The 25,068-nt window shown below is 43.1% G+C and overlaps 1 protein-coding gene across 2 annotated transcripts in view; it reads left to right on the forward strand.

The window, feature by feature from the left end:
- MELK (maternal embryonic leucine zipper kinase) overlaps positions 1-25,068 on the forward strand; it is a 93,676-nt gene that overhangs the window by 13,902 nt on the left and 54,706 nt on the right. For both annotated transcript variants that reach the window (XM_039474913.2, XM_074395048.1), the window contains exons 4-8: positions 3,429-3,545; positions 7,398-7,541; positions 10,364-10,432; positions 12,569-12,661; positions 16,055-16,153. In XM_039474913.2, the coding sequence (XP_039330847.1) occupies positions 3,429-3,545; positions 7,398-7,541; positions 10,364-10,432; positions 12,569-12,661; positions 16,055-16,153 (522 nt within the window). The remainder of the gene's footprint in view (positions 1-3,428; positions 3,546-7,397; positions 7,542-10,363; positions 10,433-12,568; positions 12,662-16,054; positions 16,154-25,068) is intronic.

A 25,068-nucleotide genomic window follows, 5' to 3' on the forward strand; every position in this document is an offset into this window, starting at 1 on the left:
GACGAGGTTTCACCATGTTGACCAGGATGGTCTCCATCTCTTGACCTCGTGATCCACCTGCCTCGGCCTCCGAAAGTGCTGGGATTATAGGCGTGAGCCACCGCGCCCGGCCCTATAAATGTTCTTAATTACCAAACATAAAAAATAATTTTTGATTGGGTGTGGTGGCTTATGCCTGTAATTCCAGCACTTTGGGAAGCTGAGGCCAGAGGATTGCTTGAGGCCAAGAGTTTGAGACTAGCCTGGGCAATATGGCAAGACTTGTCTCTACAAAAAAATAATAAAAGAAAATTAGCCAGGTGTGGTAGTGCACGCCTGTAATCCCAGTTACTCTGGAGGTGGTGGTGAAAAGATTCCTTGAGCCAGTAGGTTGAGGTTGCAGTGAGCTGTGATTGCACTAGTGGACTCTATCCTGGGCAACAGAGCAAGACCTTGTCTAAAAAAAAAAAAAATATATATATATATATATATATAGTTGGAATGAGACAGTGCTTAACATCAATTGTTACTGACTTTTTTAATTTTTAAGGATATAAGTTCTGATTAACACATATAAATAAGTCAAAGGGAGCCAGGCATAGTGGCTCACACCTGTAATCCCAGCCCTTTGGAAGGCCAAGGTGGGTGGATTGCCTGAGCTCAGGAATTGGAGACCAGGCTGGGCAATGTGGTGAAATTCTTTACAAAAAATACAAAAAAAAAAATAGCCAGACATGGTGGTACACACCTGTAGTCCAAGCTACTTTGGGGGCTGAGGTGGGAAGATCACTTGAGTTTGGGAGTTGTGGTGCAGTGAGCCAAGATGGCGCCATTGCACTCCAGACTGGGTGACAGAGCAAGACCCTGTCTCCAAAAAAAAAAAAATCAGAGTGTAAGTAGTTTTGTTATAGCAATGTCATTACATTCTTTGAATTTATTCCTAAATATATGCTAAGATTATACAGTAACCTGTATAAGAAATTATTTTTAATTATCTGTTAGTGTGCAATTCAGGCTGTTATTCAATTTTTTTGTTTTATTCAATATTTTGTATTTATTAATCTAATAAAAAAGCATTAAATCATTTTTCTTGAGCATTTAAACATGAGTATCAATTTGATTAATTCCTTTAAGCAATTTAAATTTCAATTATAACTTTAATATGACTTACTCACTTTAACACTTCAAATACTGAAATAGCAAACAAAATGTTATTACAAAATGTGTTATCACAGTAATACTCAAAACTTATTCTAAAACATCAATATGACGTTAATTATTATTTCTAAACTTGTTTTTATATTTTCTATTGTTATTATGCTTTAGTTATTTCCTAGGATTTTAATAATATTTTGATTACTTCCATGTTTTTAGTCATCAGGCTTTCTCTCCCCAAAGAAGGAAAAAAGATTATCATATTAAGATAGTCGCTGGGCGCGGTGGCTCAAGCCTGTAATCCCAGCACTTTGGGAGGCCGAGGCGGGTGGATCACGAGGTTGAGAGACGGAGACCATCCTGGTCAACATGGTGAAACCCCGTCTCTACCAAAAATACAAAAAATTAGCTGGGCATGGTGGCACGTGCCTGTAATCCCAGCTACTCAGGAGGCTGAGGCAGGAGAATTGCTTGAACCCAGGAGGCGGAGGTTGCGGTGAGCCGAGATCGCGCCATTGCACTCCAGCCTGGGTAACAAGAGTGAAAGGCTGTCTCAAAAAAAAAAAAAAAAAAAAAAAAATAGTCAAAGTGGCCTGGCGCGGTGGCTCACGCCTGTAATCCCAGCACTTTGGGAGACTGAGGTGGGCGGATCATGAGGTCAAGAGATCGAGACCATCCTGGCCAACATGATGAAACCCCGTCTCTATTTAAAAAAAAAGGAAAAGAAAAAATATACAAAGTTACAGATGATTCTTTGTCAAGATGTGACATCTAGTTGCATAGTCCTGGGAAATTGGATCCTGAGCCACTGGCCATTAGATGGTGTCTTATTTTATTTTATTTTTGAGATGGAGTCTTGCTCTGTCACCCAGGCTGGAGTATAGTGGTGTGATCTCAGCTCACTGCAACCTTCAGTTGCTGGGTTCAAGCAATGCTGCCTCAGCCTCCTGAGTAGCTGGGATTACAGGCGCCTGCCACTGTGCCTGGCTAATATTTGTATTTTTAGTAGAGATGGAGTTTCACCATGTTGGCCAGGCTGGTTTGTACTCCTGAACTCGTGATCTGCCTGCCTCAGCCTCCCAAAGTGCTGGAATTACAGGCATGAGCCACCGCGCCCGACCGGAGTCCATTTTTGTAATGAAGTTTTACTTGTTACTTGATGGTACCTACAGGTTTTTGTCCTTTAAAGTTTTTTCAGCTTGGCTTATCTTCCTCTCCCCACCTACCTTTTTATTTTGAAAGTTTCCAGCTGGGTGCAGTGGCTCATGCCTGTAATCCCAGCACTTGGGGAGGTTGAGGCAGGTGTATCACAAGGTCAGGAGATGGATACCATCTTGACTAACACAGTGAAACCCTGTTTTTACTAAAAATACAAAAAATTAGCTGGGTGTGGTGGCACGCACCTGTAGTCCCAGCTCCTGGGGAGGCTGAGGCAAGAGAATCGCTGGAATCTGGGAGGTGGAGGTTGCAGTGAGCTGAGATTGCGCCACTGTTCTCCAGCCTGGATGACAGAATGAGATCTGTCTCAAAGAAAAGAAATAGAAACTTTCAAGACCCCAGAAAAGATAAGAGACAGATTGTGGTGAATACCCACATACCTTTCACCTAAGTTCACTGGTTTTTTGCTCAGCATACTTCTTTTTTTTTTTTTTTTTTTTTGAGACAGAGTTTCGCTCTTGTTACTCAGGCTGGAGTGCAATGGCACAATCTCGGCTCACCACAACCTCCACCTCCTGGTTTCAGGCAATTCTTCTGCCTCAGCCTCCTGAGTAGCTGGGATTACAGGTACACGCCACCATGCCCAGCTAATTTTTTGTATTTTTTAGTAGAGACAGGGTTTCACCCTGTTGACCAAGATGGTCTCAATCTCTTGACCTCATTATCCACCCGCCTCGGCCTTCCAAAGCGCTGGGATTACAGGCTTGAGCCACCGCGCCCGGCCTCAGCATACTTCTTAAACGATGTTGCTGAGGCTGGAAGTGGTAGCTCAGGCATGATAACTGAGTGGTGTTTCTGTCATGTTCGCTGTTTGGAATGCTAACCTTCTAGGGAATCTGAGATTGTTTTCTGGATGTTGTACTATTGACCCCCATTGAACTTGTCTTTCATAAACTCTCCAATGCCCTTTTTATGTACATGCAAATATGTTTTGTTATATTTTTCTGTAGTGTGAACAAAATTTGTTTTGGGGCTTTTGATAGCTTTTGCTACTTAATATTAAAGCTGTTAGTATTGGAGCTTGGAACACCACCTGAATAAGTTTATTGCTCATTCCATATGATGTTTTGTCACAGAGTGATTTGCCCCGAATCAAAACGGAGATTGATGCCTTGAAGAACCTGAGACATCAGCATATATGTCAACTCTACCATGTGCTAGAGACAGCCAACAAAATATTTATGGTTCTTGAGGTTAGTAGTATGTTCTAGAGACCTGAAAACATTTGGTCACTTAATAGTAAAAGACAAAAGTACATTTCACCTGAAAGTTTAGAATAGATATTAAGTGGCTTATCTGTTTTGCTCCATTTGTAACAAGTTAGATCAAATAGATGTATATAATAAATTGGAGATTCAGTATAAATGTCATCTTTCTTTCTTTTTTTTTTTTTGAGACGGAGTTTCGCTCTTGTTACCCAGGCTGGAGTGCAATGGCGCGATCTCGGCTCACCACAACCTCCGCCTCCTGGGTTCAGGCAATTCTCCTGCCTCAGCCTCCCGGGTAGCTGGGATTACAGGCACACGCCACCATGCCCAGCTAATGTTTTGTATTTTTGGTAGAGACGGGGTTTCACCATGTTGACCAGGATGGTCTCGATCTCTTGACCTCATGATCCATCCGCTTCAGCCTCCCCAAGTGCTGGAATTACAAGCGTGAGCCACCGTTCCCGGCCCTAAATGTCATCTTTCTAATACACCCCTAATGGGGTAGTATGGTTTAGTAGATAGAATGTGTTAGAATTTGCTCCCAGAGGGAAAGACTCATTCCAGTTTTATGTGGTATATTAATTCCCTAGGGCTGTTGGAACAAATTACTACAGACTTGGTGGCTTAAAACAACAGAAACTTACTGTCTCACAGTTTTGGAGGTTTGAAGTCTGAAATCAAAATGTGGGCAAGGCTGGTGCCTACTGGAGGTTCTGAGGGGGAATCTGTTTCCTCCCTCTTTCCTAGTTTCTGGTAGTTGCTGGCAGTCCTTGGCACGCCTTGGTTTATAGATGCACCACTCCCATCTTGGCCTCTGTCTTCAAAGGGTGTTTTCCACTCTGCATAGCTGTGTCTTTGTCCAAATTTCTCTCTTCTTAAAAGGCCCCAAGGATTAGGCTTATCCTGATCCCAAAACAGTTCTACCTACAGCACATGGTAGCTTCCACTGTCTGTTATGTAAATCAAGCAATTTCAAGTTTTAACCTGCCCTTTTTGTCTTGAAAGATGTCTTTAGAACTTGTATTATTCAACTTATTTTGTTTTTGTTAGTCTCAGCCAAATAATATGCAAAGGCTGATCTCAAACTTCTGACCTCAGGCAATCTGCTCACCTTGGCCTCCCAAAGTGCTTTTTTCTTGTGTCTCTTGTAGATACCTATGTATATTTTATATATATATGTATTTTATATGTGTGTTTGTATAGTTACTGGTTTCTATCACACAAATGGTCACAAATTTTAGTATTACTTTGCATTTTGCTTTTTTCCCATACAACATTTTATCTTAGAGACCATCTATGCACATTCAGATATTTTAGACGTTTTTGTCTTTATTTTGTTCTGTATTTGAAAATATGAAGTAGGCTGTTTTTGTAAAACTTATTGGATAACATTAAAACATTTACTATTGAGGTATAATTTACATGGAATAAAATGTACACATTAGGTATGCAGTTTGACAAATGTGTATACTCATGTACCTCCCACCCCAGTCAAAATATAAAACATCTGTCACCTCAGAAAGTTTTCTCTAGCCCTTATGAAATTTTCCATGTAATCATAACCACCCTGCCCTTACCAGCAACTACTAATCTGATTTCTATCACTGCAGATTAGTTTAATCTGCTCTAGAATGTAATGTAAATGACTCATACAGTATTCTTTCGATTATTCTTTTGTTTGGCTTTTTTTCCTCAGCATAATACTTTTGCAAGCCATTATATCAATCTGTATTCTTTTATTAACTTAATACTGGACATTGTTCCATATCAGTTTGTAAAGAGCTTCCTCTTTTGTTTAATTACTGCCTAGAATTCCATTCCGTGTCATAGTTTATATATAGTATCAGCATTTAGGTCTAAATGCTAGTGTTCCCCACAAATTCATATGTTGAAACTTAATCCCCAGTGTGGTAGTATTAAGAGGTGGGGTTGTTTAAGGAGATGATTAGGTTATGAGAGCAGAGCCCTTGTGAATGGATTAGTGCCCTTATACAAGAGGTTTTAGGGGGCCTATTTGCTCCCTTCTACCACATGACAATACATAGGACATGCCAACTGTAAGCAACAGGATCTCAGTAGACACTGAATCTACTGGCACCTTGATGTTATATTGCCCAGCCTTCGGAACTGTGAGCAGTACATTTCTGTTGCTTAGAAATGACCCAGTGTAAGGTATTTTGTTATAGCAGCCCAAATGGACTAAGACAGTTGTTTCTAGTGTTTTGCTTTTACAAATACTGCTGCTGTAGTAAATGCTTTAAGGTACTTTGTTGCTATTGTTGTTGTTTGTTTGTTTGTTTGTTTTTTGAGATGGAGTTTCACTCTTTTTTTTTTTTTTTTTTTTTTGAGACGGAGTTTCGCTCTTGTTACCCAGGCTGGAGTGCAATGGCGCGTCTCGGCTCACCGCAACCTCCGCCTCCTGGGTTCAAGCAATTCTCCTGCCCCAGCCTCCTGAGTAGCTGGGATTACAGGCACGCACCACCATGCCCAGCTAATTTTTTTTGTATTTTTAGTAGAGACGGGGTTTCACCATGTTGACCAGGATGGTCTCGATCTCTCAACCTTGTGATCCACCCGCTTCGGCCTCCCAAAGTGCTGGGATTACAGGCTTGAGCCACCGCGCCCGGCTGGAGTTTCACTCTTGTTACCCAGTCTGGAGTGCAATGGTGCTTTCTCGGCTCACTGCAACCTCCGCCTCCTGGGTTCAGGCAATTCTCCTGCCTCAGCCCCCTGAGTAGCTGGGATTACAGGCACGCGCCACCATACCCAGCTAATTTTTGTATTTTTAGTAGAGACGGGGTTTCACCATGTTGACCAGGGTGGTCTCAATCTCTTGACCTCGTCATCCACCTGCCTCGGCCTCCCAAAGTGCTGGGATTACAGGCTTGAGCCACCGCGCCCGGCCCTTGTTTGTTTTTTGAGACAGAGTCTCACTCTGTCACCCAGGCTGCAGTGCAGTGGTGTGATCTCGGCTCACGGCAACCTCTGCCTCCCAGGTTCAAGTGATTCTCCTGCCTTAGCCTCCCGAGTTGCTGGGATTACAGGTGCCCACCACCACGCTGGCTAATTTTTTGTATTTTTAGTAGAGACAGGGTTTCACCATGTTGGCCAGGCTAGTCTCAAACTCCTGACGTCAAGTGATCCACCTGCCTTTGCCTCCCAAAGTGCTGGGTTTACAGGTGTGAGTCACTGTGCCTGGCCAAGGTACGGTTTTTTGATATGAGAGAGTACATCTGTAAGAGCAATAACTAAATGTGCAACTGTGAGGTCAAATCTGTATGCATTTGTAATTTTAATTGATATTGCTAAAATGAAAACCCAGCTTACAGAAAAGTGGGGCTGCCCTGGAAAAGGGATGGGAGCCTTGTGCTCCGGTGCCTGTTCTGCAGCCTCTGAGATACCTCTGTAGACCCGGGCTCCTGGTACAGATTGAAAACCACTGGTCTTTGGGATGGAGAAACAATAATTATTGCTGGGTTTTAAAATTTCAGGTAATTACACTAAATGAGTGTGCATTAAGATGAGAATGGGTTTTAATACTTTGCTATAAAAATATAAAACCCTGGGTGAGCTTTTTTAAAATCACAGTGGTAGTTGGTTTTACTTCTACTTACTGTAATAAAACTGTTCAAGGAAAGAGTTATTGTTCTCATTCCTGGAGTCATTATTGACTTGTTTGATCCTGAGAGTGTATTTTTGAATATACCTTACTCAGTTCCCTTGCTTATAAAGTCAAATTAATAATATCTCTGAGTTAAGTGTACTTTTTAATTTTAAATTTCCGTGAAGTAGTTTTTATAAGTTGTACCGATATCTGTGATTCTGTTGCTGTTGAAGTACTGCCCTGGAGGAGAGCTGTTTGACTACATAATTTCCCAGGATCGCCTGTCAGAAGAGGAGACCAGGGTTGTCTTCCGTCAGATAGTATCTGCCGTCGCTTACGTGCACAGCCAGGGCTATGCTCACAGGGACCTCAAACCAGTAAGTGACTACATCACAGTTAGATGCTTACCTGAGAGTTCAACATCATTTACCTGTAATTTTTAGGTTTCCAAATGATCTGTTTAGGTATCTGTCTTAGGTTTACTTCTTTTTGTTGTTGTTGTTCCTGTCATAATCTATGACATTTCTTTCTTTTTTTTTTTTTTTTTTTTGAGACGGAGTTTCGCTCTTGTTGCCCAGGCTGGAGTGCAATGGCGCGATCTCGGCTCACCGCAACCTCCGCCTCCTGGGTTCAGGCAATTCTCCTGCCTCAGCCTCCTGAGTAGCTGGGATTACAGGCATGTGCCATCATGCCCAGCTAATTTTTAGTATTTTTAGTAGAGACGGAGTTTCACCATGTTGACCAGGATGGTCTCGATCTCTTGACCTCGTGATCCACCCGCCTTGGCCTCCCAAAGTGCTGGGATTACAGGCTTGAGCCACCGCGCCCAGCCTGACATTTCTTACTTTTACTATTTTTAGTGGACATGGGGTTTCAACATGTTGGCCAGGCTGGCCTTGAACTCCTGACCTCAGGTGATCCAACTGCCTTGGCCTTCCAAAGTGTTGGGATTACAGACATGAGTCACTACACTTGGCCTTTTTTCCTCTTACTTTTGACTTTTGGAAGGTGTTCTTTTTTTCTGTTGTCCAAACAGGAGTGCAGTGGTGTAATTTTGTCTTACTGCAGCCTTGACCTTCAGGGCTCAAGTGATCCAACCACCTCAGTCTCTTAAGTAGCTGGGAGGACAGGTGCACACCACTATGCCTATTTTTTTTTTTTTTTTTTTTTTGAGACAGAGTCTCACTTTGTTGCCTAGGTTGGAGTGCAGTGGCACGATCTGAGTTCACTGCAACCCCCACCTCCCAGGTTCAGGTGATACTCCTGCCTCAGTCTGGCTAGTAGCTGGGATTACAGGCATGCATCACCATGCCCGGCTAATTTTTTTATTTTTAGTAGAGATGGGGTTTCACCATGTTGACTAGGCTGGTCTCCACCATGCCTAGCCAGTTTTTTTTTTTTTTTTTTTTGAGGCGGAGTTTCGCTCTTGTTACCCAGGCTGGAGTGCAATGGCGCGCTCTTGGCTCACTGCAACCTCCGCCTCCTGGGTTCAGGCAATTCTTCTGCCTCAGCCTCCTGAGTAGCTGGGATTACAGGCACGAGCCATCGTGCCCAGCTAATTTTTTGTATTTTTAGTAGAGATGGGGTTTCACCATGTTGACCAGGATGGTCTCGATCTCTCGACCTCGTGATCCACCCGCCTCGGCCTCCCAAAGTGCTGGGATTACAGGCTTGAGCCACTGCGCCCGGCGCCTAGCCAGTTTTTAAATTATTTGCAAAGATGAGGTTTCACCATGTTGCCCAGGCTGGTCTTGAACTCCTGACCTCAAGGTGTCCTTTTGCCCGGGCCTCCCAAAGTGCTGGGATTACAGGTGTGAGCCACTACTCCTGGCCTTGGTAGGCTTTTTGGATGCATTTATGAGCATTTTGTTATCTGTCAATTGTGTGTAACTTTATAAATGTTTTTTTTTTTTTTTAAACAGGGTCTCACTCTCACCCAGGCTGAAGTGCAGTGGCATGATCAGGGCTCACTGTAGTCTCAACCTCTTGGGCTCAAGTGTTCCTCCCAACTCAGCCCCCCTGAGTAGCTGGGACTACAGGTGTATGCCACCATGCCCAGCTAATTTTTTGTATTTTTATTTTATTTCATTTTATTTATTATTTTTTTGGATACTGAGTCTTGTTCTGTTACTCTGGCTGGAGTCAGTGGTGTGATCTTGGCTCACTGCAACCTTTGCCTCCCAGGTTCAGGTGATTCTCCTGCCTTAGCCTCCTGCGTAGCTGGAATTACAGGTGCTCGCCACCATGCCTGGCTAATTTTTGTATTTTTAGTAGGCATGGGGTTTCACCACGTTGGTGAGGCTGGTCTTAAACTCCTAACTTCAAGTGATTTGCCTGCTTCAGCCTCTCAAAGTGCTGGGATCACAGGTGTGAGCCACCACACCTGGCTGGAAACTATCTTTTTCCATCTGTTTATACTGAATTCGTCAATTTGAACTCACTCTTTTGGTTTATATTTGCTTTTGGTATAAATTGTGTTTGCTTGTAGTTGACCCTCAGAACACCAAGGAGAAAATGGTTTATGCTAGTGAGTCTTGTGGGGAAGTGATAGAGTGATCAACATTATTCCTCTTTTCCCTTCTTTTTTTTTTTGAGATGGAGTTTCGCTCTTGTTGCCCAGGCTGGAGTGCAATGGCACGATCTCGGCTCACCGCAACCTCCGCCTCCTGGGTTCAGGCAATTCTCCTGCCTCAGCCTCCTGAGTAGCTGGGATTACAGGCATGCACCACCACGCCCAGCTAATTTTTTTGTAATTTTAGTAGAGACGGGGTTTCACCATGTTGACCAGGATGGTCTCGATCTCTTGACCTCGTGATCCACCCGCCTCGGCCTCCCAAAGTGCTGGGATTACAGGCTTGAGCCACCGCGCCCGGCCTCTTTTCCCTTCTATACATCTTGTCATTTCATTAATTTCTAGTCATTTTTGGTTTGTTGTACCCATACTTTTTAATAGAAACAACTTTAAATCATTTTTACTCATTTATTTATTTTAAAAAAATGAGACCAGGTCTTGCTATGTTGCCCAGGCTGGTCTTGAACACGGGATTCAAATGATCCTCTCATCTCTGCCTCCCAAAGTGCTGGGATTACTGGCATGAGTTGCCACACTTGGCCTTAAATCATTTTTAGAAATAGCTGGAAGTGGAGTGTGATATAAGGAAGTCAGTATATGGTTATCAAAATATCTTTGTTTTCCCAGGAAAATTTGCTCTTTGATGAATATCATAAATTGAAGCTGATTGACTTTGGTCTCTGTGCAAAGCCCAAGGTAAGTGCAGAAATAAGATGCATCTATGTTCTTTGTAAATGTATTCATTTCTTAGTGTGTGATTTGGTCCTGACTTCCACTTAGTCTTTATTGAGCTTGGTTGCATCCATTGAGAAGAATGTTAAATTTCATTTCTGGTATCAGTAGTTTTTGTAAGTTCTCTAGATGATCATAGCATGTAATCAAGATTGAGAGTCACTGCCCTACTTTCAGGGTTGGTTCTGCTGAAGACTAGGTATACTGGGAGAATTTGCAGTACAGAGGTGACTTGAGGCTATTACAGCAGGAATGCTGACTTGACCATGTGCTTGCAGTTTGAGTATATTGCCACTAGATGATGCCTTTGTTTGTTTAGATAAAAGTTGAGAATTTAGTGCAAATCTATTCTCCAAATGGTTCTATAACTAACAGTTACATTTTGAGAAACAATCCCTTTTCCTTTTAAAAGAAGGAAAAAGCCCATATGCACTTCTAAATTTATAACTGTTATATATTTCCTTAGTTTGCATTCCATGGTTAAGTATTGGTGTTCTCCAGCATAACTTCTCTTTGAGGTGACTTTGAACTTTCTAGCTTTGCTGTCTGCAGCAGATCTCTTGTGTGGCTGCCTGTTGGAGGCTTCCTCTGGAGTTCTCTAATCATGGTACTCACAGTCTCTAAAATGAGCTGTCTACACTCATTAAGAATGTTGAAATTGCAGACTTGTCTCAGCCTTTTGTAGTCCCATGACTGTTTACTGCCCTGATCAGAATTAGCTAGGTGCAAAGGGAAGCAGATTTTGCCCCTTTGGCAGAATGTCTGATTTTTTTTTTCTGATTCTTCTCTCCCTCCCTTGACTTTTCAGAGACTCTCAGTGGAACCTTTTTCCTGGGAACCAAATGCTAGAAGGCAGGAAGGCAGGGTTTTTATTATTTATTTATTTATTTACTTTTATTGGCAGATGTGTAAAGAGAAAACATACTTGGAATAGATAAACTGGTTTAAGTCATAAGTCATTCTCCACTGGAGGGAGTGGAGAAGGTTTGTGACAGACCCTGTGAGCCTTCATTTATGGCTGCCACGGATTACCCACACAGACACCATCTAAGAACGCGGGGTTGCCTGGGAGAGGCCTCAGCCTTCTTCTGAGGAGCGTATTCCTGGGCATGCTGTTTCAGTTGTAAATGACATCTCACAATTTCACAAATCCTTTGCCAGCTGTAAGAACTCTATACAGCTGTTGGACTGTAGCCTTGTTTTCATTGTGTCTTGGTATTTCTGTGGGAGGGCAGAGGAGGATGAGCAGATTTCTCATTTTAACAGATCTGGAAGCTAAGGGAGTGATTTGTCTTATAACTGCATCTAGAAAACAGACATTCATGGCACTGTTTTATGTAACATATTGCTTTTTCCCCTCTAAGAAAATAGAAGCTCTTCTGTATTTGTAAAGATTTGTTACTGGAGATAAGTTCCAGTAAATAAATTCTTTTTCCCCCTGGAATACTTGAGGATGGAAAGACATGGGTGCTTGGATATATGCTAGGCTGATTATTATGTATATGGGTATTTAGGGAAGTATGAACCTGATTTGACTGAGCTAAGGGGAAAAGGATTTGTTCATGCCAGGTTGTAATGGTTTTGGGAATCTAGAGAAGCAGAGACCACACGTGCATGCACACATGTGCACACAGAGTATTGTGTTGGTTGTAGAAATCCTTTATTATGTGGGGTAGTTCTTCATCTAGCTTCTCTTTGCTTGTGCTCAAAGAATATTTATTGGTCAGGCGCACTGGCTCATGCCTATAATCCCAGCAGTTTGGGAGGCTGAGGTGGGCGGATCACCTGAGGTCAGGAGTTTGAGACTAACCTGGACAATGTGGCGAAACTCCATCTCTATCAAAAATACAAAAATTAGTTGGGCATGGTGGCGTGCTGGGTGCCTGTAATCCTGGTTACTCGGGAGGCTTAGACAGGAGAGTTGCTTGAATCCAAGAGGCGCAGGTTGCAGTAAGCCGACATCGTGCCACTGCACTCCAGCCTGGGTGATAGAGTGAGACTTTGTCTCAAAACAGAACAACAACAAAAGGAATGTTTATCAAGGTTTTATTCTCTTAAGGGCTATAATTAATAAGTATTTCATTTTTATCTTATTGGCAGGGTAACAAGGATTATCATCTACAGACATGCTGTGGAAGTCTGGCTTATGCAGCACCTGAATTAATACAAGGCAAATCATATCTTGGATCAGAGGTAATTATTCATTCATTAATTCATTATATAATCAACAGACATTTATCTTGGTGACCTGTAGTGAATCAGGCACTGTGCATTGGAGATGTAATGATGAAGTAAGAAATAATCTTGTTGGCCGGGCGTGGTGGCTCAAGCCTGTAATCCCAGCACTTTGGGAGGCCGAGGCGGGTGGATCACGAGGTCGAGAGATCGAGACCATCCTGGTCAACATGGTGAAACCCCGTCTCTACTAAAAATACAAAAAATTAGCTGGGCATGGTGGCACGTGCCTGTAATCCCAGCTACTCAGGAGGCTGAGGCAGGAGAATTGCCTGAACCCGGGAGGCGGAGGTTGCGGTGAGCCGAGATCGCGCCATTGCACTCTAGCCTGGGTAACGAGCGAAACTCCGTCTCAAAAAAAAAAAAGAAATAATCTTGTTAATCAAAGAGTTCAGTGTATTTGGAGAGTGACATATGTATACTTATAAATGAAATGAATACCTTGCAATAAATATAGTAATACATAATATACTTATGAAGCAGGGATATTTCTGATGTCCTTGTGGTTGCTTTTGTATTAAATAGTGCCATAGGCCGGGCGCGGTGGCTCAAGCCTGTAATCTCAGCACTTTGGGAGGCCGAGGTGGGTGGATCACGAGGTCAGGAGATCAAGACCATCCTGGTCAACATGGTGAAACCCCGTCTCGACTAAAAATACAAAAAATTAACTGGGCATGGTGGCACATGCCTGTAATTCCAGCTACTCAGGAGGCTGAGGCAGGAGAATTGCTTGAACCCAGGAGGCGGAGGTTGTGGTGAGCCGAGATCGCGCCATTGTGCTCCAGCCTGGGTAACAAGAGCGAAACTCCGTCTCAAAAAAAAAAAAAAAAATAGTGCCATAGTTTGGACTGGTTAGTCCAGCTGGGTAGAACAAAAGACCATGTAGCTAGAATTACAGACATGCACCACCACAGCTGGCTAATTTTATATTTTTAATAGAGATAGGGTTTCACCATGTTAGCCAGGCTGGTCTCGAACTCCTGATCTCAAATGATCCACCCACCTTGCCTCCCAAAGTGCTGGGATTATAGGTGTGAGTCACCGTGCCCGGCCTATCTTGTGGTATTTGATGAGGTCATGTAGTTCACATTTTCCTGTGCAACCTCTTTGCTTTGAATTTTTTGAGATGGAGTCTCACTCTGCTGCCTAGGCTAGAGTGCCATGGTGGGATCTTAGCTCACTTCAACCTCTACCTCCCAGGTTCAAGTGATTCTCCTGCCTCAGTTTCCCGAGTAGCTGGAATTATATAGGTGCCTGCCACCACACCTGGCTAAATTTTGTATTTTTAGTAGAGACAGAGTTTCACCATGTTGACTGGGCTGGTCTCAAACTCCTGACCTCAGGTGATCCACATGTCTCAGCCTTCCAAAGTGCTGATATTACAGGCTTGAGCCACCGCACTCTATCTGCTTTGAATTTAATGTCATGGATGAGTGTCATGCCGTCATGCCTCAATTTATAGATTAAATATTCGACATCTCTGAGGCACAAATGGTCAATTTCTGCCCTTCTACAACTTGGAAGAGTAATCAGGTGTTTTCTTCAAAGCAAATTGTTTACTTGAGGGATCATAATGGAGTCCTAATAATTTGATGTGATTTGGTAGATGGGACTAGGGGTAAGATTTAGGTTACCTTCCCATTGTGTTACGTTATGTTCTTATCATGCCAAATCCAGCCCAGCCTACTGGAAATTATTTTCTATTAAGTGTTAGAGTCCAGGTAGAGGAGAATGCATTGAAGTATAAGTACTACCCAGACATGTGATGCTGCTCAAGTTGTTTTAACTCTGTTTTCTCTTTCTTGGTTTCTTTTCTTTCTTTGTTTTCTTCTTTCCTCTTTTTTTTTTTTGAGGCGGAGTTTCGCTCTTGTTACCCAGGCTGGCGTGCAATGGCACAATCTCGGCTCACCACAACCTCCGCCTCCTGGGTTCAGGCAATTCTCCTGCCTCAGCCTCCTGAGTAGCTGGGATTACAGGCACGTGCCACCATGCCCAGCTAATTTTTTGTATTTTTGGTAGAGATGGGGTTTCACCATGTTGACCAGGATGGTCTCGATCTCTTGACCTTGTGATCCACCCGCCTCGGCCTCCCAAAGTGCTGGGATTACAGGCTTGAGCGACCGTACCCGGCCTTTCTTTTTTCTTAAACTTTCCTAAGCCTGGGAGGCAAATGTTGCAGTGAGCTGAGATTATACCACTGCACTCCAGCCTAGGCGACAGGGTAAGACTCTGTCTCCAAAAAAAAAAAAAATTTCCTAAGGCTCAATTGAGAGTAAGAGCTATGACTTCTCCTCAGCTAATGGTAGCATCATTACCGACAAAGGTCAAATACTGCTTGAATAAATAGTTACTGCTTAGGACTCATGGAACACATGGATATCCCATATAAGGTTAAGATCTTTTCTGAGATTTTGATATTTGTAGGACCATTTGTGCTGACAGTTTAATTTCTAGTGTCTCTCCCTCTCTCTCTCCATATATATATATATATATACATATATATATATATATATATATATATATATATATGTATATGTATATATATATGTATATATATATATATTTTTTTTTTCTTTCTTTCTTTTGAGACAGAGTTTTACTCTGTCACCCAGGTTGGAGTGCAGTGGTGCAATCTTGGTTCACTACAATCTCTGCCTCCTGGGTTTAAGTGATTGTCCTGCCTTAGACTCCTGAATAGCTGGGACTATGGGCATGTGCCACCATGCCAGCTAATTTTTATAATTTTAGTAGAGACTGGGTTTCACCATGTTGGCCAGGCTGGTCTTGAACTCCTGACCTCAGGTGATCTGCCCACCTTGGCTTCCCAAAGTGCTGGGATTACAGGTGTGAGCCACTGTGCCTGCCTGTCTCTATATTTAAAAAGTCAATAATTGAACTTTAATAAAGTTCTCTACATAGAGAGGCTTTTATAGTGCAGCTTAGTCATACTTGCTGAGTAACAATAAATTTTAAGACATCCTCATGCCTGTTTACATAATCTTCATATGTAGTCTAAACCTTCAGTAGCACTGTAGAACTGTCTCATGTTCTTATCATGCCAAATCCAGCCCAGCTTACTGGAAATTGTTTTCTATTAAGTGTTAGAGTCCAGGTAGAGGAGAATGCATTGAACTGGAAGTCAGGAGGCTTTCTGGATGGCCTGCAATTGACTGGGTGACTTTAGACAAGCCTCCTTAGCTTCAGGTTCTCTGTAGAATGAGCAGGTTGAAATGGTTGATCTTTGAGCTCTTTTTTAGCTTTGTGACAATTCTGTGATATTAAGAGTCCTGCCATTCTGAAATATGTTTGAATTTTTGTTTCAGTGATATTTTTCTTCCCTCTTTCTCTCAGGCAGATGTTTGGAGCATGGGAATACTCTTATATGTTCTTATGTGTGGATTTCTACCATTTGATGATGATAATATAATGGCTTTATACAAGAAGATTATGGTGAGTATTACAAGGCATAGAATTCCAGTGTAGAACTTTTTTTTGTTTTTTGAGGCGGAGTCTCGCTCTGTTGCCAGGCTGGAGTGCAGTGGTCCAATCTCGGCTCACTGCAACCTCCGTCACCCGGGTTCAAGCGATTCTCCTGCCTCAGTCTCCTGAGTAGCTGGGACTACAGGCATGCGCCACCACTCCCAGCTAATTTTTGTATTTTTAGTAGAGATGGGGTTTCATCATGTTGGCCAGGGTGGTCTCTATCTTTTGATCTCGAGATCTGCCCACCTCGGCCTCCCAAAGTGCTGGGATTACAGGAGTGAGCCACCATTCCCGGCCTCAATATAGAACTTTTCTATACTGCGTAGTATATGTCCATTCGTAATTGCACAAAAACAGGCAAAAAAGTTACTTTATGCGGCTGGGGAGATGTAATAGACTTCTATGCTGTTAGAAGTCAAAATCATAGTTATTCTTTGAGAGTGGTTAAGGAGTGGGCTTCTGTTCTGTTTCTTCATTTGGGTGTTGGTTACCCTTGTTTATGGTAGTTTCCCCTTGTCAGTGCTTTTGCTTTCTCCAGTCTTAGTTACCCATGGTCAGCTGTGGTCTGAAAATAGGTGAGTATAATACAGTACGATATTTTGAGGGAAAGAGGCACATTCACATAACATTTTTAACAGTATATTGTTATAATTGTTTTATTATATTATATTTTTTGAGATGGAGTTTCGCTCTTGCTGCCCAGGCTGGGGTGCAATGGTGTGATCTTGGCTCACCTCAACCTTTGCCTCCCCGGTTCAAGTGATTTTCCTGCCTTAGCCTCCTGAGCAGCTGGGATTACAGGCATGTGCCACCCTGCCTGGCTAATCTTTGTATTTTTAGTAGAGACGGGGTTTTTCCCATGTTGGTCAGGCTGGTCTCGAACTCCCGACCTCAGGTGATCTGTCCACCGCAGCCTCCCAAAGTGCTAGGATTATAGATATGAGTCACCACGCCTGGCTAATTGTTCTGTTTTATTATGTTATTGTTAATCTCTTACTGTGCATAATATATAAATTAAACTTTATCAAAGGTATACATGTATAGAAAGAAACATAGCATATATGGAGTTCAGTACTATCTGTGGTTTCTGGCATCCACTGGCATCTTGGAAAGTATTACCTGCTGATAAGGGGGACTGTAGTATTCAGTTTTTGAAAACTTACTGAGGTATACTTTTGTGATATACAAACTTCTGTATATATATTATACTTCCTCAATGAAAAAACATAAGAAAACAAAAACAGAACGCTGTGTCAAATCACATTTTCCTTTTGACTTATAAAATAAGAACCTCCTCTTTTCTTTTTTTGGAAGATAAAATTTTGGCTTCAGGGTATGATAAAACCACAATTGAGATCACCTACTGTAAGCTTTGTTAAAATCCTATATATCAGAGACAGAGAGTAGATTAGTTGTTACTTGAGGTTGTGGTTGGAGAGTGACTACCTGTGGGTATGGGGTTTCTTTTTGGGATGATGAAAACATTCTGGAATTAGAAAATGGTGATGATTACACAACTTTGTGAATGTACTAAAAGGTACACTTTAAAAGGGTGACTTTTAGGGTATGTGAATTATAGTCAGTTAAAAAAATTAGAAAAAAATCACAGGAAGGAAAATAAGAAAATTATTTTAAAGAATTAATATTTCAAAGCAAGCTAACAAAAGAAGGCATGTAAGCAGGAAGAAAGAACATCTTGTGTTCCATAGCAAACCAGAGTCAGACTGGCAGAGCAGCTTCTCAGATTGCTTTTCTCTCTTCCTTTTTGAGACAAGTTCTTACTCTGTCACCCAGGCTGCAGTGCAGGGGTGCGATCATGGCTCACTGTAGCCTCGACCTCCTGGGCTCAAGTGATCCTCCCACCTCGGCCTCCCAACTAGCGGGGACCACAGGCACTGCACCACTACATCCAGCTAATTAAAAAAAATTTTTTTTGTAGTGATAGGATCTTCCCTATATTACCCAGGCTGGTACAAACTCCTGGGCTCAAGTGATCCTCCTACCTCAGCCTTCCAAAGTGCTGAGATGACAGGCATGAGCTACTGTGCCCGGCCTTCTGAATGCTTCTTGAATCCAATTCTGTTTAACAAATATTTCATCGCCGGGCGCGGTGGCTCAAGCCTGTAATCCCAGCACTTTGGGAGACCGAGGCGGGTGGATCACGAGGTCAAGAGATCGAGACCATGCTGGTCAACATGGTGAAACCCCGTCTCTAATAAAAAAAAAATACAAAAAATTAGCTGGACATGGTGGCGCGTGCCTGTAATCCCAGCTACTCAGGAGGCTGAGGCAGGAGAATTGCCTGAACCCGGGAGGCGGAGGTTGCGGTGAGCCGAGATCGCGCCATTGCACTCCAGCCTGGGTAACAAGAGCGAAACTCCGTCTCAAAAAAAAAAAACAATCAAAAAAAACCCAAATATTTCCTGATTTTCTGCTTTATATAAGGTACTGAATGGCATAGAAAAGATGTATGAAACATTGTTATTATTTACCAGGCCTGATTTCTTGTTGGAGACAGGTATAAAGCTATCTAAAAAGGGCAAAGGGTGAGGAATGCCATAGTATAACAGTATAAATAAAGTTAATGTAGGAGTTGGGGTGGGATCTGGGAGGGCATCTTAGGGGAAGTGAGGGTTGAGCAGGTCTTTAAAAGAAGGGTAGAAGCACTTCAGAAAGGGATTTGGGCAAAAACATTCTGATAGTACAGATAGTATAAGCAAAGGCATAGAAGTGGGAGAGATGTGGGGGGAATGGGCAGTTTTATGTAGCTGGATCATTGGATCTCTAACAGTTAGATGAGGAGACTACCTAAAGCAACTCTCACTTCCAGGAAGTAGTGCACAGTGTTGTAAGTGGTAGTCCCGGTTGGCTTGTTGCCCACTCTATAGAACACCAAGTCTAAGGACACAGAGTTCAATCTTCACCTTTTCTTTGACTTATAGTTCCGATATCCCACGTTGGAAGATTCTTTAAAGTTGATTCCCAGGCTTCAGAGAATAGCTTTGGGAAGAGATGGAATTGCAGTAGTTGCAACAACTTGAAGGCTAAGGAGCACTGATTCTGCAGGGTCAAAGAGAAGCAGTGTGAGCCGTAGCTGTTAACACTGCTTTGGGAGCCGTGTGTGTGCAGGCTTCTCCTTGGGAAGGGGAGATAAATGGGGCAGTGGGCCGGAGGCTGGCCTCCTAGAGCCCGCTGCTATAGCCAAGACAGCCTGTTTTCTTCCCATCCCTTCTTGAGCCTTCACGAAGCTTTGCTGGGTCGCATTCGTTGCTCTGGCTTCTGCATATTGACTGGCAGTTCCTGACTCCATAGAGCCACACCCGACTAGTCAACATCAGGATACAGAGGAGGGTAGGGTTAGGATCACTTTGTGGCTTTGGCTTCAGTCAAAGAAGTGGTCTTTGGGCAGCTCAGTAACATTTATCCACTTATACTTTTGCAAAATATTAGGTTGGCTTCTTAAATTCTTCCCTCTTTTTGCTACTCTTTTCTGTAAAGTAGAGCTGTGTTTCTTATTCTGAAACAATTGTATTCTAGTACAGGTTGAGTATCTCTAATCTGAAAATTCAAAATTCAAAATGCTCCAAAATCTGACACTTTTTAAGTGCTGAGCTGATGCTCAAAGGATACGCCTACTGGAGCATTTCAGGTTTCGGATTTTCGGATTTGGGATATTCAGTTGGTAAGCATATGATGCACATATTCCAAAGCCTAAAATCCGAAACTTCTGTTCCCAAGTATTTGGATAAGGGTTGCTCAACTTGTATTTTTTTTTTGAGACGGAGTTTCGCTCTTGTTACCCAGGCTGGAGTGCAATGGCGCGATCTCGGCTCACCGCAACCTCCACCTCCCGGGTTCAAGCAGTTCTCCTGCCTCAGCCTCCTGAGTAGCTGGGATTACAGGCACGTGCCACCATGCCCACCTAATTTTTTGTTATTTTTAGTAGAGACAGGGTTTCACCATGTTGACCAGGATGGTCTCGATCTGTCGACCTCGTGATCCACTCGCCTCGGCCTCCCAAAGTACTGGGATTACAGGCTTGAGCCACCGTGCCCGGCCTGGAAAGATTTTTAACATGTAACATTTAACTAACATAGCTTATAACATTTCATTTGAAACTCTCTAGTGGCCTCTTTCTCATCTCACCCAAGTGCAAGCCAGCGTTTTCCCTGTGTGCTGTGGGTTTTCCCACATGTAACCTGGCTTCCTGTCACTGCCCTTGGGGTCTTTCTGCCTCACTTGTGCCGGCCACATTGTCCTCCTTGTTTCTTTTTTCTCCTTGTTTCTGGAACATGTTAAGGTGTGCCTGCCTCGGGGCACTTGTACTTACCCTTTCACCTGAAATGGCTTTTCTCTAGGAGAGATGCTTTGTTCCCTCCCTTCTTTCAGGTCTCTGTTCAGATGTTCTCTAATCAGAAAGACATCCACTTGTTTATGTGTTCATTTGTTTTTTCATTTACTCATTTATTTAATGTCCTTTCACCTTAGGGAGGAGTAAAATAGTTACCAAACACCTAATATATGCCAGGCACTTTTCTAGATGTGTGGGATATATCCATGAATAAAATGGATGAAAGATCCCTGTCCTCATGGAGTTTATCTTCTGCATCCCCACTACTGTGGGAATACAGAAAAAGACAATAAGCATAATACGTAAATTTTACTAAAAGATGATATGTGCTTTGGAAAAGAGAAAAAAATTGAGTAGGATAAGGAGGAGTCAGGAGTACAGATGGAGTTGTGGAGGAAAGGGACAGTAGGTTGCATTATTAAATAAGGTGGTTAGGATAAACTTCATGGAGATGAGATGTGAGCAAACTAGAAGGAGGTGAGTGTCAAGTGGATAGCTAGGAGAAAAATATTTCAGGCAGAGGGAACAGCTAAGCAAAGACTGGGAGGTAGGAACATGCCTGGCATTGTCAAGGGAGGGCAAGAGGGCCAGTGCAGCCTGAGTGTAGTAACTGAGGAGGGTAGTAGGAAAGGAAACCTCCAGAACAGGAGGTAAGTTGCTTTGGGCTTGGTGGGCTTCATAAGGACTTTGGCATTTTTTTCTAAGTTGAAATGGGGAGCCATTGGAGGGTTTCAGGCAGAGGAGAGGCGTGATTTGCTTTAGTTTTTGACAGGATCACACTGGCTGCTGTGTGGAGATGACTGTAGGAAGTGAAGAAGAGAACCAGGGCAACTGGTTAGGAGGATATTGTAATGATTCAGATAAGGGATGGTGGCAGTGGAGGTGGTAAAAAGTGGGTAATACTGGATGTCTTTTTTTTTTTTTTGAGACGAAGTAGCATAATCATGCCAGTTTCTCCATAACCCCCACCAATACAGTGTATCACTGTGTTTAAGACTTATTTTTGATTTGCAGGAATTTTTAGTTTTTATTTAGTGAAATTCATCAATGTCTTGCTTGCTTGTTTACTTGCTTTCTTGCTTTCTGTCTTTCTTGCTTTCTTGATAGAGTCTTGCTCTGTTACCCAGGCCGGAGTACAGTGGTGCAGTCATAGCTCACTGCAACTGCAACCTCCTGGGCTCAAGCAATCCTCCTGCCTCAGCCTCCTGAGTAGCCGGAACTACAGGTGTGTGCCACCACACTTGGCTAATTTTTATATTTTTTGTAGGGATAGGGACTTGCTATGTTGCTGAGGCTTGTCTCTGGACTCAAGTGATCCTTCCACCTTGCCCTCCTAAAGTGTTGGGGTTATAGGCATGAACCACTGTGCCCAGCCTGTCAATTTTTTATTATAATATTTGGAAGGGCTTTTTGACTTTATTTTTTTCTGTGTTTTTTGTATTTTTGTCTGTGTTTTCTTCTAGTGTTTTTATGATTTTACTTTTTAAAAATGTTCAAATGTTTGATTCATCCGGAATTTGCTTTGGTGTGTTTTCCTGACTTTAAACATCATTTAAAAAAAAAAAAACTAGGCCGGGCGTGGTGGCTCAAGCCTGTAATCCCAGCACTTTGGGAGGCCGAGGCGGGTGGATCACGAGGTCAAGAGATCGAGACCATCCTGGTCAACATGGTGAAACCCCGTCTCTACTAATGGTGCAAAAAATTAGCTGAGCATGGTGGCGCGTGCCTGTAATCCCAGCTACTCCGGAGGCTGAGGCAGGAGAATTGCCTGAACCCAGGAGGCGGAGGTTGCGGTGAGCCGAGATCGCGCCATTGCACTCCAGCCTGGGTAACAAGAGTGAAACTCCGTCTCAAAAAAAAAAAAAAAAAAAAAAAAAACTAGAAGCCGGGCGCGGTGGCTCACGCCTGTAATCCTAGCACTTTGGGAGGCGGAGTTGGATAGATCACCTCAGGTCAGGAGTTCAAAACCAGCCTGGCCATCATGGTGAAACCCCATCTTTTCTTTTAAAAATTAGAAAAACAAAAACCAAAAAACTAGAGATTTGGGCCAGGCGCGGTGGCTCACGCCTGTAATCCCAACACTTTGGGAGGCCGAGGTGGGTGGATCACAAGGTCAAGAGATCGAGACCATCCTGGTCAACATGGTGAAACCCCGTCTCTACTAAAAATACAAAAAATTAGCTGGGCATGGTGGTGCGTGCCTATAATCCAGCTACTCAGGAGACTGAGGCAGGAGAATTTCCTGAACCCAGGAGGCGGAGGTTGTGGTGAGCCGAGATCTCGCCATTGCACTCCAGCCTGGATAAAAAGAGCGAAACTCCGTCTCAAAAAAAAAAAAAAAACAAAAAACTAGAGATTTGCTTTCATATTCTGGATTCTGGATTTTTTTTTTTTTTTTTTTTTTTTTTTTTTTTTGAGACGGAGTTTCGCTCTTGTTACCCAGGCTGGAGTGCAATGGCGCGATCTCGGCTCACCACAACCTCCGCCTCCTGGGTTCAGGCAATTCTCCTGCCTCAGCCTCCTAAGTAGCTGGGATTACAGGCACACGCCACCATGCCCAGCTGATTTTTTGTATTTTTAGTAGAGACGGGGTTTCACCATGTTGACCAGGTTGGTCTCGATCTCTCGACCTCGTGATCCACCCGCCTCGGCCTCCCAAAGTGCTGGGATTACAGGCTTGAGCCACCGCGCCCGGCTTGGATTCTGGATTTTAAAGATCTAATTGTAGCCTAGGTGTGGTGGCTCATACCTATAATCCCAGCCCTTTGGGAGGCTGAGGCAGGTACATGCCTTGAGGCCAGAAGTTTGAGACCAGCCTGGACAACATAGTGAGACTCTGTCTGTTCAAAAAATGAGAAAAATTAGCTGGGCATAGTGGCATTTGTCTTTAGTCCTACTTACTCAGGAGGCTGAGGTGGGAGGATAGCTTGAGCTTAGGAGTTCAAGGCTGCAGTGAGCTATGGTTGTACTCCAGCCCAGGCTATAGACCCTGTATCTTTTTTTTTTTTTTTTTTTTTTGAGACGGAGTTTCGCTCTTGTTACCCAGGCTGGAGTGCAATGGCGCGATCTCGGCTCATCACAACCTCTGCCTCCTGGGTTCAGGCAATTCTCCTGCCTCAGCCTCCTGAGTAGCTGGGATTACAGGCACGCGTCACCATGCCCAGCTAATTTTTTGTATTTTTAGTAGAGACGGGGTTTCACCATGTTGACCAGGATGGTCTCGATCTCTCGACCTCGTGATCTACCTGCCTCGGCCTCCCAAAGTGCTGGGATTACAGGCTTGAGCCACCGTGCCCGGCCGACCCTATATCTTTTTTTAAAAAAAAACGAAGGTCGGGCCCAGTGGCTCACGCCTGTAATCCCAGCACTTTGGGAAGCCAAGCAGGGCAGATCACTTGAGGCCGGGACTAGCCTGACCACCATGGTGAAACCCCATCTCTACTAAAAATACAAGAATTTGCTGGTCATGATGGTGCATTCCTGTAATTTCAGCTGCTTTGGAGGCTGAGACGTGATAATCACTTGAACCCGGGAGGCAGAGGTGGCAGTGAGCTGAGATTGTGCCACTGCACTCCATCCTGGGCGATGGAGAGAAACTCTGTCTCCAAAAAAAAAATCAAATGTGATGGCAACGTAGCCATATAGACATAGCCATATATTTGAGGTTCATTGTTAACAATGGTGTATGTAAGTCCTTATTTAAAATAGTCTTGCTGATTTCAAATTTTGTAGACAACTTGTTAAATCTAATCAGGTTTTTTTTTTTTTTTTAACTTTGTGTTTTGGTTGACACACTAAAAGTAGAAATGTCAGCTCTGTTACTGTTTGCTTGTATTCATAGTCTTCAATCTGTGGTTTCTTTGAAAGAGTCTTGAGCCACTTGTCTATTCAATGAGGATTTAGTTTCATTAAAACATGTACTATAATCTGTAAATCCTTTTAACTGTGCTCCTGTAAAGCATAGTGCTTTGCAATACCATTCTTTCTTGAGAGTGTCTCATAGTATAGGTTATGTAGACTAGTGAGTGTACTACCAGTGCCGATACTAAGTATTAACAAAGCTCAATTTGTGTTAGATAGAAAAATAATATAAATAGAAGTCTTAATAATAGTCTCTTTCCATACCTCGGTGATCATCTTGCATATCCTCTGTGGTACACATGCCCTGACTTTGAAGACCACCAATCAAGAATGAGTGAATGGTCAACTCTACGTATTCTAATTTTTTTTTTTTTTTTTTTTTTTGAGACAGAGTCTTGCTCTGTTGCCCAGGCTGGAGGGCAGTGGCATGATCTCAGCTCACTGCAGCCTGCACCTCCCAAGTTCAAGCAGTTCTGCCTCAGCCTCCCGAGTAGCTGGGATTACAGGGGTGTACCACCACGCACAGTGTTTCACCATGTTGGCTGGTCTGGTCTTGCACTCCTGACCTCAAATGATCCACCCATCTCAGCCTCCCAAAGTGTTGGGATTACAGGCGTGAGCCACCACGCCTGGCCAACTCTACACATTCTTTAGGCAGTCCCTTGATAAG

This window comes from Saimiri boliviensis, chromosome 2, assembly GCF_048565385.1.
Source record: "Saimiri boliviensis isolate mSaiBol1 chromosome 2, mSaiBol1.pri, whole genome shotgun sequence".
Lineage (NCBI taxonomy): Eukaryota > Metazoa > Chordata > Mammalia > Primates > Cebidae > Saimiri > Saimiri boliviensis.